The following is a 13,862-nucleotide window of genomic DNA, read 5'->3' on the forward strand; positions in this document are numbered from 1 at the left end:
GATTGAACGAGAAGCAATTATTTTAGATAATCTTCAAGAAGATCTCCCTGAAATTTCGAAAACAAAAGAGGCGGCCACTACAGAGGAGCTCTGTGAGCTGCAAGACTCTTTATGCCGTTACCAAGAAAATGTGGAGAAGCAGCAGCTGTTACTGACCTTACTTCTTCATCGCATGAGAAGTATCCAGAATGTTCCCAAAAGCTTAGAAGCTATAGAAACAATTCCAGCATTTCAAGAGATTACCTCGATGCAAGAACGATGCAACAAGTAAGACTTATGAAAAACTATTAAGGAAACGTGCCTGACAGTTCAGCCTTAAGATTTAGAAAATACTGAATTTTGAAAATATAAAAATATAGCATAATGACAAAGGATATGATAGAATTGGGTTAACACAGAAGAGTATAGAAAGGGTGGAATGGTACTTCCACTGTGGAAAACAGTATGGAGGTTCCTCACAAAATTAAAAATAGAAATACCATATGCCCTCATAATTCCACTATTGGGTATTTGCCCAGGGAAAATGAAAACGGTATCTCGAAAGATACATGCGCCCCATGTTTATTGCAGCTTTATTTACAATAGCCAAGACATGGAAACAACCCAAGTGTCTATCAGTAGACAAAAAGATAAGGAAAATATGGTATATGTCCCCAATGAAATATTACACAGCCATAGAAAAGGGTGAGATCATGCCACTTGAGACAACATGAACGGACCTAGAGGGTATTACACTAAGTGAAATAAGTCAATCCAAGAAAGACAAATACCATATGTTTCCACTCATAAACTGGATCTTTAAACAAATGAATAAATGAACAAAAAGCAGAACTGGAGGGGAGGGAGGTATGGGATGGGCCAAATGGGTGAGGGGGAGGGGGAGATACAGGCCTTCAGGTACAGAATGAGTAAGTCATGGGGATAAAAAGCAGGCCATAAGGAATACAGTCAATTGTAATAGCGGTGTAATGGGACAGGTGGTAGTTATACTTGTGAGCACAGAATAATGTATAGACCCGTCAAATCACTAGATAGTACACCAGAAACGAACGTAACATTGTGTGTCAACTATACTCAAAAAAAGTCCGGGGGGGGGGGGGAGGAGGGATGGAAAAGATTAATAACAATAAAAACAAGCATGTGTTCTCCATCCTGGTATTACTGAGGGTGACTGTCCTTTGAATTTTTTTCCCAATGTTTGCTGTTTTTCTATTTTAGTAATATATATTCACTATAGGAAGGTCAGGGAATGTGGAAAATTAGATTAATATACATTCCTCTTTAATTTTACCATTCAACAATAATCACTGCCAGTCACTCCTCATATTTTTACTATGATTGTATTTTTTTTAAAAGATTTTATTTATTTATTTGACAGAGAGACAGCCAGCGAGAGAGGGAACACAAGCAGGGGGAGTGGGAGAGGAAGAAGCAGGCTCATAGTGGAGGAGCCTGATGTGGGGCTCGATCCCACAACGCCGGGATCACACCCTGAGCCAAAGGCAGATGCTTAACCGCTGTGCCACCCGGGCGCCCCACTATGATTGTATTTTTAAACAAATTATGATCATAATACTATACTGTTTTTTTGTCTAAGTGATTTTTCAGCATATCATGTTAATTCACCTATGCCATTAAATGTTCCTTAAAACATAACTATGTAATATTTCACATGTGAATATGCCATAATTTATTTAACCAAAGCCCTCATATAAAACCTTTAAATTATATGTAATTTTTTTGTTTTACTTTTGTAAAAACACTGTAGTGAACATTCTTATGCTAGAATCTCTGTCTGCATCTGTGATAATTCTTTGAGAAAGATGCCAAGAAGTAGAAGGATTGGGTCAAAGGATATAATATATTTACGGCTAGAAATACTTACCAAATAGCTCTCAGGAAAGATTGTACCCTCTTAAACTTCTCTACTAGTAAGGTGGCTACATCCACAGCAAACGGGGTCAGCTGAGATAAAAAGGCTAATGGGGTCATCTATCCCCGAAAGCCTGCCCATGACCCCATTCTCACCTCTACGTTATATTCAGTTGAACTCAAGGATCACATGGAGAAAAGTAGGATGGAGAGAGCAATTGGAAAGTAAAGTGTGAAACGAGGATATTTTGAGATGAAGTTTAGAGAGGTTTTTCATTGAGTGATAGAATCTGGTAGATGTTCATATGTGTAGTAAATAAATTATTGAAAACTGGTACTTTTTGCTCAGGAAAAAAAATCTTTTTTGAACTATGAAGACATTGTGTTAATTGTTGAAATAAAACTATCTCACAAGAGAGCAGGATAGAGAAACAATTTTATTTTGCTGTTATATGTTAGGCTTTTTCAGAAAGCTCAAGAAAATAAGGAATTGATGGAGAGTGAAATCCAAGAAAGACATTCTTTCACAAAAGAAATAATTACTTTGAAGAATTTATTTCGACAGACTGCAACTTCTTTCCAAAATATGGACTTACAAGATCACCCAGAAAAGGCAGAACAGTTTGAGGTAAGTGAGGAATGAGGTGAGGAGCCAGTGAATGTGGCCGACACAGGTCTGCAATCTTGAATCCAAAGCCCTTGGTGCAGAGGTAACTTTGTGACTAGAGTGGAGAGAGTGGTCCAGGAGAGAGGAAAGCACGTGCAAAGGCCCTGTGGCATGGTGTGGGCTAAGCCATTAGAGATCACTATGGATAGAGTGCAGAGAATAAAGTTGAGAGCAGGGAGATAGGCCCTTCTGGACCAAACAGCCCTTTTTCAGTGGCTTTTCAGGTGTCTTTGGTGAAAAGGGGCCCCAGAGCATGACTGAGTAGGGTGTCAGAGTACTGACTTTAGTAGGGTTTATGATTTATCTCTGATAGGGGTGCAACTGCTTTTACTCACAACATTTCCGGTACCAAACGTGTGGGGTTTTTTCCCCAAGTCTCTGGAAGCCCACTAGGTGTCCTACAATTCAGTTCAACTGTAACACTGACTAGCAAGAGCTAGCACGGACCACACAGATTAAGGGCTCACTTCCACAAGACCACCCCACTTCAAAAGCTAATCACAAGTCCTGGGCCTCCTGTAATTCTGACTGACTCGCTATCAATCAGGGGTTCCCATGACCCCCTCCTCAGGCTTAATAATTTACTAGAATGGCTTATAGAAGTCAGGAAAACACTTTGCTATTACTGGTAGAGGATACAACTTGGAATCAGCCAATAAAAGAGATGCATAGAGCAAGGTAAGGGGGAAGTCTCTCAGACCAGGCCTTCTGTGGATGTGCCACTCTCCCAGCATCAACTCCAGATTCTCCACACCTGGCTGATTCGGGGGTTTATGGTAGTTCCATTATGTAGGCATGGTTGGTTAAATCATTGTTTATGGTAGTTCCATTATGTAGGCATGGTTGGTTAAATCATTGTTTATGGTAGTTCCATTATGTAGGCATGGTTGGTTAAATCATTGCCGTTGATAATTAACTCAACCTTCAGCTCCTCACCCCGCCCTAGAGGTTGGGAATTGGGGCTGAAAGTTCTAACCCTCTAATCACAGGATTGGTTCCTCTGGCGACCAGGCCCCAGCTTGAATCTATCTAGAGCACCACCCCCCACCCCCCAAGAGTCATTCATTAGTATAATAAACTCAGGTATGGTTGAAAAGGGCTTGTTATGAATAACAAAAGATACTCCTCTTACTCCTATCCAGGAAATTCCAAGGGTCTTAGAAGCTGTTCAGGAACCAGGAATGAAGACCAAATATATCTTTTAAATCATGCTATCACAAGAGCTGTGCCCATGCCCCTGTGATATCTGGGGACCTCATTTTTTACGAATGATTCCGGTCCAATGGTAACAAGCAAAACCGGCATTTGGAAGTTTACTTGAGAGTCACGCGCTGTCCGTGTGGGCAGAGGGAACTTTTCCTCACAGCCGTGGGGCTGCCATCTATGCGTAGCTCTGAGTAAAGACCAGTGCTCTGACGAGGTCCAGATAAAACAGGATGGCAGCGTACTTCAAACTCCACCTTCCAATGGCATTGTTAACTCCAGCTCTAGATTTGTTTTCCGTTGAGGGTTAAGAAAAAGAAAACAGTGACACATCATGGAGTCGTTCAAATTGTAATCGTTCTTCAGTGCGGTGACTCAACCCATTACCACGAATAATGCCACTGAACAGCTACTGTAAAAACAAAACAAACCCCCAAAAGCCACAGTAAAGTCAAGACGTATTTTTCCACTTGCTCTTTGGGAAACTTTCCCAAACAAATGAGTTTCTCCTTTATAATTAGTGCAGGAGAACGTAGATCAGATTTTGTTTCTAGGCCGCAACCAATAGACTATTTGTTCAGGTTTCTTTTATCTCCGAAAACCCACATTCTTTGCAGGGAACTGGAACCCTCCCTTTTGAAAGACGTCGGGCTCTGCTGGGCTGTCTAATTACATGAAAGCAGACACTTGTGCTTCAAGCCTAGGGCTTTTAGTGGCCTTGAATCATTGTGATAATAATGTAGGAAGAAGCAAAAATGGCAACAAGTTAATAACAACAACAACAAAACTTCTTTGAAACTTTTTTGCTACTTGGAGCTTTTTAGATCAAGACTGCAACTGAGATAGTTAAATCCTAGGGGTACTTTAGAAGTGGGAGCTGTTGTAATGTCTTTTGAGGACAATGGTCTGACACTACGAAGAGGTATCAAGTTTAATTCTTACAAACGAGAAAGCATCATCTGACCAAACTGAGTATCTCTTAGGCTTAATCGGCTTGTATCAGTAGAGAGGCTTTGTCATGCAAAGTGTGCTTATTTAAATCATAAGGATGTGCGGGAAAGCTGCTTTCACTTTTAACTTTTTCCCTGTTCTGTGCCTATTTGAAACTCTCTTGATGATTGTAGGAGCTTCAAAGCATTTTTAAGAAAGGGAAGCTAACTTTCGAGAATATTATGGAAAAACTGCGAATCAAGTATTCTGAAATGTACACGCTAGTCCCTGCAGAGATTGAATCCCAGGTGGAAGAGTGCAGAAAAGCTTTAGAAGACATAGATGAGAAGGTAATAATCGTTTGTACTAGTGTTACTATTTTTGAGTTGAATGGATATAAAGGAAAGATCATGTAATGTCACATTTTCATTTGCCCTGATTTCAGCTATGACTGTTTTTATAGAGTTTAGATAAGTGATAATTTTGTGTATTGAATACGGAGATGAAATTGCTCTAATAAGTGACAGATAACAGAATTAGGTAATGTGTTTATTTTTAGTTGTCAAGGTGCTTAGTTTTTCTTCTCTTGTATTTAAAAGTAGAATTATAGATTAGCTTTTAGTTGGCTTTTTCTTTTAACTGGAGAATCACTTTAAAATATTGGAATGAATAATCCTTTGCTGTAAAACTTGTTCCCTGTGAACGTTTTGAAATTGCAGCCAAGGACAATAAGAATATAAATTTCACAACTCACTAGGAAGAGCATTTAACACACAGTATCTTTTTGATGGTGGCAACACAGTTCTCATAAAACACACCTGAGCAAATCTTTATCCCCAGACGGATGAATCGGAAGGTTGGAACAGAATGGGAAGTGCTTCATAGAACTGGAGACCCAGGAGTTTAGCAAGACAAATTTATTGGATTATAGCAAGGCCGCTTATATCCCAACAGAACAAAATTCTGTTTGGTCCAGCATCCCCAGAAGGATTTTTCATACTGCTTTTTGAGATCTGGAGTACCTGTAACTTAATAAAATAGATTTTAAATGCAAACACACACAAAAAAATCGTCTTTCAAACTCAGCTAACTTCTTTGACAGATTTCTCAGGAAAATCTGAACCATGAAAAAACATGTAAGCTCCTAATACACATTTATAACAAATTCTGTTGATTTGACACGAAAATCTGTTATGAGGTACTTTCTCAAGAATCACGCACTATTGATTCTAAGAGAATACTTAAGTTTTTGAGAACAACTAAATTTGTTTCCATGAATACTTCCTGTGACAATCCCTAACAAAGTGTATAATCAAAATCAATCTTAAATTTAGGGGTTGAAAGGTTTCAACGGTAACTTGTATATTTGTAACAAATAGCAACTGATTGTTATTATTTGGTGTGTCTGCAGGATCCGGGCAGACATAGAACCATTTGGTGTAATTCGGAGGGCTGCTTACTTTTCCTAAATCATGGTCTCCTAATGTACCTAAATTATATGCTTTTCTGCCAAGAGAGTAACTGCCCCAAGTATCAGAAAACTTCACTTTGTAGTAATTTGTTACATAGCAATAAAGAGCTATTACAGCAATTTGAAAACTAACATAGGATTAGTTTTGTTTTGTTTTGTTTTGTTTTGTTTTTTTCTAAAAATCTCGACTGCCTGATGGTCTGTGGAATAAAAACATTTTATAGAAGTATCAACATCCTGAAATGTGAAAAAGAGCCTGGGAGCTCCAGAGTCTGGTGCCTTGGGGCTTCGCAGGAGAAGTTCAACTGCTGCCTTAATATGTGACCTTAAGCAAGTCAATTAGTCTGTGTCTAGTTTCTTCATTGAAAGGTTTTAGTCTTACTGGTTATACAGATGTAGTGGTTTTTAAAAGGGTTAAAGGATTATGCAAAACATAAGGTATTATTTGGTTATTTAATGGCTGCTGGGAGAAAGCCTTATCAACATAGCCTAAAAAAAACCCAACAACAACAACAAAAAAAGCCCAACAAGAACTAATCAGGTATTTGAAAAATGACACATTCAACATTCATCTGTTATCTTTCCTAGCCCAAGTTATTTTCTTAAGAAAATCATTCAGATAAAAAAATTACACTGTTCAGCAGCTAGATTTCTGATTGCTGTGAAAACATACACTAGAAACATTCACACAGAGAAAAACTAAGCTTTGTGCATTCTCAAGAAAGAGCGAGTTTTAGAAGGTTATTTCACCCAAATGAATATTATGGTGGGAATTACATTTTTTTACGTCAGCTTGAGAATAAGTTAGGTTTTATTGAAAACAGTTCTGTGCAGAGGTCTTTCTCATAAAATGAGAGACTGTATGATGAATAATTTATCTCCCTTGAATTTCTTCATATCATTTGCTCCATTGGGGTATGTCTCAGGCAGTACACTCAGTAGTTTTGCCCAACTCAGCACAGATCTGTAGTGCATGCCGTGGATTACATTCAACAAATTTTTGTTTGTTGATTTTCTTTTCCTTTATTTGTTTTTTTATTTTTTTTTTTTTAAGATTTTATTTATTTATTTGACAGAGACAGCCAGCGAGAGAGAGAACACAAGCAGGGGGAGTGGGAGAGGAAGAAGCAGGCTCACAGCAGAGGAGCCTGATGTGGGGCTCGATCCCATAACGCTGGGATCACGCCCTGAGCCGAAGGCAGACGCTTAATGACTGCGCCACCCAGGCGCCCCTTCTTTTCCTTTTTTTTTAGATTGGATTTAAAAGGTCAAGTGAGCACAGCCACCATGTCCTAGTCCGCTAATCTACCCTCTAATTAACGTACTAGCTCGAATTGTTTGGGATATTCCCCCTAGCCTTTAAAAGATTTTTAAGTAAAGTAAAATTTTTAAGTAAAATCGCATAACAGCATGACTATCCGTTTTATCACCTGAAACTGTGAATAGAGTATAGAAGACATCTGTGAGCCAAATGTGTCTTTCTTTCACTGTAACAGATAAGCAACGAAGTTTTGAAAAGCTCACCCTCATATACAATGAGTAGAAAAATAGATGAAATTAACAATGGCCTCTACAATGTTGAAAAGATGTTGCAGCAGAAAAGCAAAAATATTGAGAAAGCTCAAGAAATTCAGAAGGTAACATTCTCCTTTAATTCCCCCCAGCTTTTGGCTTTCCTCCTGCTCCCCCGTCATCATGGTGTGCTCTGTGGATGAATCCAAAGCACAGAGATCCTAACCCACATTCACAGGGTCCCCCTTATTGAGTGTCACCTGCAGAGGTTTGGTGGAGAAAGTTGCATTTAAGAACTGTTCTCAGTTGTTGTTTTCTTGGAATGGGGGTCAGAGGGAGAGGGAGAGAGAGAGAGAGAGAGAGAGAGAGACTGCCAAGCAGGCTCCATGCCCAGAGCACAACCTCACAATCCTGAGATCATGACCTGAGCCGAAACCAAGAGGTGGACACTTAACTGGGCCACCCAGGCGCCCCAAGAACTGTTCTCAATTTTTCCATGGTGGGAATATGCCCGAACCCCTGAAAGCCTGTGATTGTTAGCCTTTTCACAAGTAAAGGAGAGTAAGGACCTTATCCTGGAAAGACTGATATTTTGCTAACATGTTTCTATGAGCATTTCTCGGAGTCTTTGTTTTCTAACGTGAATTAACATGGGAAATATAATACGGAACGTTTCTGAAACGTGTTTGATTAAAAAAATATATTTCAATAGGATCTGAATGGAATTAACAACTTTTCTTTAGACTACAAGGGGAAGCAGGAAAATAGAAATTCCAAATTTATTTCCCTTGTAAAATATCTTAGGAAAGCAAGTGTTAGGTAAAACTGTACATAAGCATGATTTTCTACTATTAACTCCCTAGTAAACTTCTGCATGTGGAAAGCATTCTTACTCTAATCTGCATTTCAAGGAAGTATTCTAATATGAATGGAGACTTTTAAAAATAGGTCAGAATATGCCTCACCATTGGACAAAATCTTGATTCTTAATAAGTAGAGAAACCTAATTTAACCAGTCCATATTTCCTATTTCTAAAAATTTAGTTGTTAAGCAAATATTAAGTAAGAATTGAATATTTTACCTTTGAAAGTTCCTCTGACCACACAAGACCAGGTTTTGAATCCAGTCTGTTGGTTTCTTGAGCCAAGAGCAGTCACTAGAATTTTTTGCCACTGCATTAATCCTGAGTCAAAACAGTTATTTTCTTTTTGTTAGTTTTATTTTTACACTTTTTTTTTTTTAAAAAGCAAGCTCCATACCCAGCATGGAGCCTAATGTGGGGCTTGAACTCAAGACCCTGAGATCAAGACCTGAGCTAAAACCAACTAAGCCACCCACACCCCTATTTTTACACTTAATAAAAATTATATTCTAGATTAAATACATGCACACACACATATATCTATTGGTCTAAAAAGATTTGGGTATAACAATGTTACCTCATCACTCTTGAAAGAGCGGGGTTATATTGACCTTGTTTGGTGTCATTTGTCTCTGGAAATGTCCAGGTCTTTCTGTACCCTTGCAGCTAATTCTGTACCTGAAACGAATACCATTAGACTAAGAGACCTCAGAAAAGGTGTTTTTCAATTTAGGTCACAAGTGGTTTCTGGGCATAAGTGAAATAGCACACCTGTGATGTTGTCTTGGTAGCATTCGCAAGTGCAAATACAGTGCAGAAACTAAGAATTCACACAATGAGCCAGGACGTCTGCATGCAGAGTGACTTCCGATTTCCTTCTCCAGAAAATGTGGGACGAGCTAGACCTCTGGCGTTCCAGGCTCAATGAGCTGGATTCCGAAGTGCAGGACATTGTTGAACAGGATCCCGGACAGGCTCAAGAATGGATGGATAACCTGATGATTCCTTTCCAACAATATCAGCAAGTCTCACAGAGAGCAGAATCTAGAACCTCACAGCTGAATAAGGTACCACGGTAACACGTGATCACTACCCTTGGCTTGTCGTGCTATTGAGAAGGCTTTGAAACAAAACGAAAATAAATACTTAGAGGCAGCCAGTTTCCCTTGAATTGCCAGTTTTAGGTTCTGAAGCTAGAGCCACAGGAGAGGTTCAGGTGGGCACGGGGAGGATGATTTAACTGCTGACACCGGCAGGAGGTCTGACTGGACAGACGGAAGCAAGTATCCAGACAGAGGCCGGACTGCACCTGGAGACCAGCTGAGCATTGGGCTTCCTAGTTGGTCATGGGCGTTTGTGACAGGCCATCTCAAGAGTCCCTGGGGGGAGCCAGCCACAAGAAAGTATGTCATTCAGGAACAAGATGCTGTCTCCCGCCTTTCCAAGTAGGGGTCGTGGTGGGTGAGCTGTACATGTAGCCTAGTCCCAGAGGAACTGGGATATTAGGGGACAAGGCCCTGTACGGGAGGACAAAGCACAAATCCAGTTTTGAGAATGAAGCGTAAAATGGGAACCAGACTAGTTGCAAGGCTACGTGGGAACTGTTACTGAGACCCACAGCATTAGGGTAGAACTTCTTACGTCCTTTCCACCTATGGTCATGATTAATAGTCTTAAAAAAAAGCTCAAAACCGGGAGGGGGTGGGTGAATACTGCCGGCCCGGCCTGATGAGTAGTAACAAATGCTTCATTCGAGACTCATTTGACTCAAGTAGAAGGCGTCAGACTCTCTGCTACGGCCTCTCTTTCACAGGCCACAGTCAAGATGGAGGAATATCACGACCTTTTGAGGAGTACAGAGGCCTGGGTAGAAAACACCAGCCGTCTGCTGGCTAATCCTGCGGACTATGATTCTTCGAAGGCGCTGAGTCAGCACGCCAGCACCCTTCAGGTAAGTGTTCTTTCGGTGTTCCCTGAGGGTCCTAGAATCTGCATGATGATTCGTGGTCTAGCTGGCTATCCTGCTTTTTTCCCCTTCTTTCCTGAAAAACAACCTTATTTTCAACCATGGCAGATGGCAGAAAGAAGCTTGGGAGAGTGGCAGGCTCTGGACAGAAAGTTTGCAGACAGGATCTAGTTCTTTCTGTCCTGGTAACTACTACGTGACTCTTTGGGTAATTTACTGTTTTCCTCTGTGGGCCTCAGTTTTCCTCCATCTGTGAAGTAAGAATGTTGCATGATTGGTGTTGATGGTTTTGGTCAACAGAATTCTGAGAGGGCTCCCAGTATTGCTGTCCCCTGGTGTGCACAACTGTATAACCCCATCCTGCTGAGCATAGGCGGGGATAGGAGAGTGAGTGATGCATTAGCCACACTATTAATTAGGTGACAGTATATGGTTGAGGTAATGGGTTCGTCATTCCCATGAATGCATGGTTATATGATTATAAGACTCCCTGAGAGCACGCTGGGGAGTTCAACAGCTGGCTTGATGAGGTAAGCTGTGATATTAGGGGAGGGCCATGGGGCTAGGACCCTCGGGCAGCCTTCAGAAGCTGAGAGTGACCCCCCAGTCAGCAGCCAGCAGGAAAACTGAGATCAGCCCTATGATTGAATTCTCCCAACAACCTGAGTGAACTTGGGAGAGACACCTGCGCCCCAAATGGCACCTTGATAACAGCCTTGTGATAGCCTTTGATAGCTAAGGACCCTCCTAAGCTATGTCTATACTCTCAGGCTATGGAAACCAAGAGATAATACATTTGTTTTTTTTCAAGCCATGAAATTTGTGGTAATTAGTTACACAGCATTAGAAAACTGATCTGTAGGGGCGCCTGGGTGGCACAGCGGTTAAGCTTCTGCCTTCGGCTCAGGGCGTGATCCCGGCGTTGTGGGATCGAGCCCCACATCAGGCTCCTCTGCTATGAGCCTGCTTCTTCCTCTCCCACTCCCCCTGCTGTGTTCCCTCTCTCGCTGGCTGTCTCTATCTCTGTCGAATAAATAAATAAAATCTTAAAAAAAAAAAAAGAAAACTGATCTGTAGCTCCTTCCAGTTACCGCATGCTGTGATTCCAAATGTTCTGTCCTTTTTGGTGCCCGATATCTCCATACTAGCTCACAAAGACAAAACAAATGAGGGTATTTTCCTACTCGGGGCAATGACTGCAAGAGATCTTCCAGATGCCAAGTATTGGCTAAAGTTTTACTGTGAGGACATATTTCCTTCTCTCAGTATTCAACCACAAGAAAGAATCTCTTAGGAAAAGGTTTATTCTGTCGCAGTTTTTGGAATAATCAGACCTCAACTTTGATCCAGCTCCTTTTTATATCTTCAGAATAGCACAGTGTGTTCCCAAGGGAACAGCTGACTTCATGCCTCCCTGATGTTTGCGATATGTTAGCCCGTTTTGCCCTGTCATAACAGTTCGAAAGATGCTGCCTTTTGCCTGCCTGTTTTTCCTCTTCCCCTTGCCTGTGATTTCTGGCCCCACCTCTCAGGCTGGCTTTCCATGTGCCCGTCACCATGTCCTCCTGTATTTTAAATTGCCTGTATTTGTCACCATTTTCAAGGAATTTGCAAAGACAGAAGAGAGAAATCAGTACTCTTTTTCCTCAGATGCTTGTTCTGAGTTTAAAAAAAAATTTTTTTTCAAGAGTGAACTCAGGCAAAAGCATTCTGCTTTTGCTACCTTTTACTGACATAAATGTCGTGTGTGGAAAGATCTCTTGAACTGTTCAGAACATCCTAATTTGCTGGCCTTAGTTTATGAACTAGAACTTAGTGAACTCTGGTGTACGAGCTGGAGGAATTAGGCACAAGAGAAGGCTGATTTACCACAGGAAACGTCCTCATAAATCCTCCAGTGGGAAATAAGTCTCAAACAACTAGTCATATGTGACTATCCCATTTTTCCGTATTTTGAAAATAGTAGTCCTATTTTTAAGATATGCTTTTCCATTTTTCTAGCATTACCAGGCATTGATTTCTTAAATGTCTTCTCAAAGAAGTGTCAAAACTCCCAACTAAGTTTTCTGTTTTAATGGCACTATAACCTTCTACCTGGATTGTATTTGTTAAAGTAGGTTTTAACAACCCAAAGATAATTCCAGAAAGACTGCTATTCTAATTAAGAATTATTGAAACAAAAATTGTCATTGTAAAAATAGAAACAACTTTTTTAAAATAAATTTCATCGAGGTATAATTTGCATATAGTAAGATACACCACATATATACATATGTATATGTATATATACACACATATGTGTATATATGTATATATACGTGTATATATATTATATATATAAAGTATATATATAAACTCACAGCCCCGAGATCAAGAATTGCATGCACCATCAGCTGAGCCAGCCAGGTGCACCAAAATACACCTGTTTTAAGTGTGCCACTAGATGAGTTTTGATGAAGATATACAATTGTGTAACCACCACTACCATCAATATAAAGGGACATCTCCATTACCCCCAAAAGTTTCCTCTGTCTCCTGCATCAGTCCCCTTTCACCGATGTTTAGCCCTTACAATCACTTACTCATTGTTTTCTATTAATATAGTTTGGCCTTTTCCACCATGTCCTATAAATGGAATCATACAGTATATACCTTTTGTACTTGACTTCTTTTACCTGGCATAATGTTTTCAAGATTCATCCGGCTTGTTAATGTATATAGTTAGTTCTTTCTTTTGCTTGGTAAGTAGTGTCCCACTTACGGAAATATGCAATATGTTTATCCCTTTACAAGTTAATGGGCATTCGGCTTGTTTCAAGTTTTGGGCTGTTGTAGGTTAGCAGCTTAAAACAATAAACATTGATTATCTCCTTTTCTGTGGGTCAGGAATTCAGGCGTGGTTTAGCTGAGTGCCTCTGGCTCAAGGTCTCTTATAAGAATGCAGTCAAGCCTCAGTCTGGGTGAGGGAAGAGACAGAATGCACTTCCAAGGTCATTCACTTGGCTATTGGCAGGCCTCAGAAGATGCACTTCCGTGTGCAGACATGTGGCCCTCCCCCACAAGGCCGCTTATGGCATGGTAGCTGACTTTCCTCACCATGAGCAATCGGAAAGAGGGGGAGCCCCTGGGACAGAAACAGTCTTTTTATAACCTAATCTTGGAAGTGACATCTCAGTAAGTAAATCAGTAAAGCTAATAGTAAATAAGCAAGTAAATCAGTAAGCCCAGCCTACATTCAAAGGAGCTGATTATAAGGGCATGAATGTCAGGAGGTGGGATGGGGGGGTCCACTTAGAAGCTGCCTGTCACAGGCCACTGTGAGCAAAGCTGCTGTGAACATCCATGTACAAATCTTTGTGTGGATGTATGTCTTTATGT

General features: G+C 40.4%; 1 protein-coding gene across 4 annotated transcripts in view; it reads left to right on the top strand.

Moving 5' to 3' along the window:
* Nucleotides 1-13,862, top strand: part of SYNE2 (spectrin repeat containing nuclear envelope protein 2) — a 307,352-nt gene that overhangs the window by 178,691 nt on the left and 114,799 nt on the right. For all 4 annotated transcript variants that reach the window (XM_045810585.2, XM_045810589.2, XM_045810586.2 and 1 more), the window contains 6 exons: nt 2-267; nt 2,332-2,500; nt 4,867-5,022; nt 7,640-7,780; nt 9,403-9,585; nt 10,332-10,469. In XM_045810585.2, coding sequence (XP_045666541.2) covers nt 2-267; nt 2,332-2,500; nt 4,867-5,022; nt 7,640-7,780; nt 9,403-9,585; nt 10,332-10,469 — 1,053 coding nt within the window. The remainder of the gene's footprint in view (nt 1; nt 268-2,331; nt 2,501-4,866; nt 5,023-7,639; nt 7,781-9,402; nt 9,586-10,331; nt 10,470-13,862) is intronic.

Source organism: Ursus americanus, chromosome 26 (assembly GCF_024610735.1).
Source record: "Ursus americanus isolate L20-20 chromosome 26, mUrsAme1.1.p, whole genome shotgun sequence".
Taxonomy (NCBI): domain Eukaryota; kingdom Metazoa; phylum Chordata; class Mammalia; order Carnivora; family Ursidae; genus Ursus; species Ursus americanus.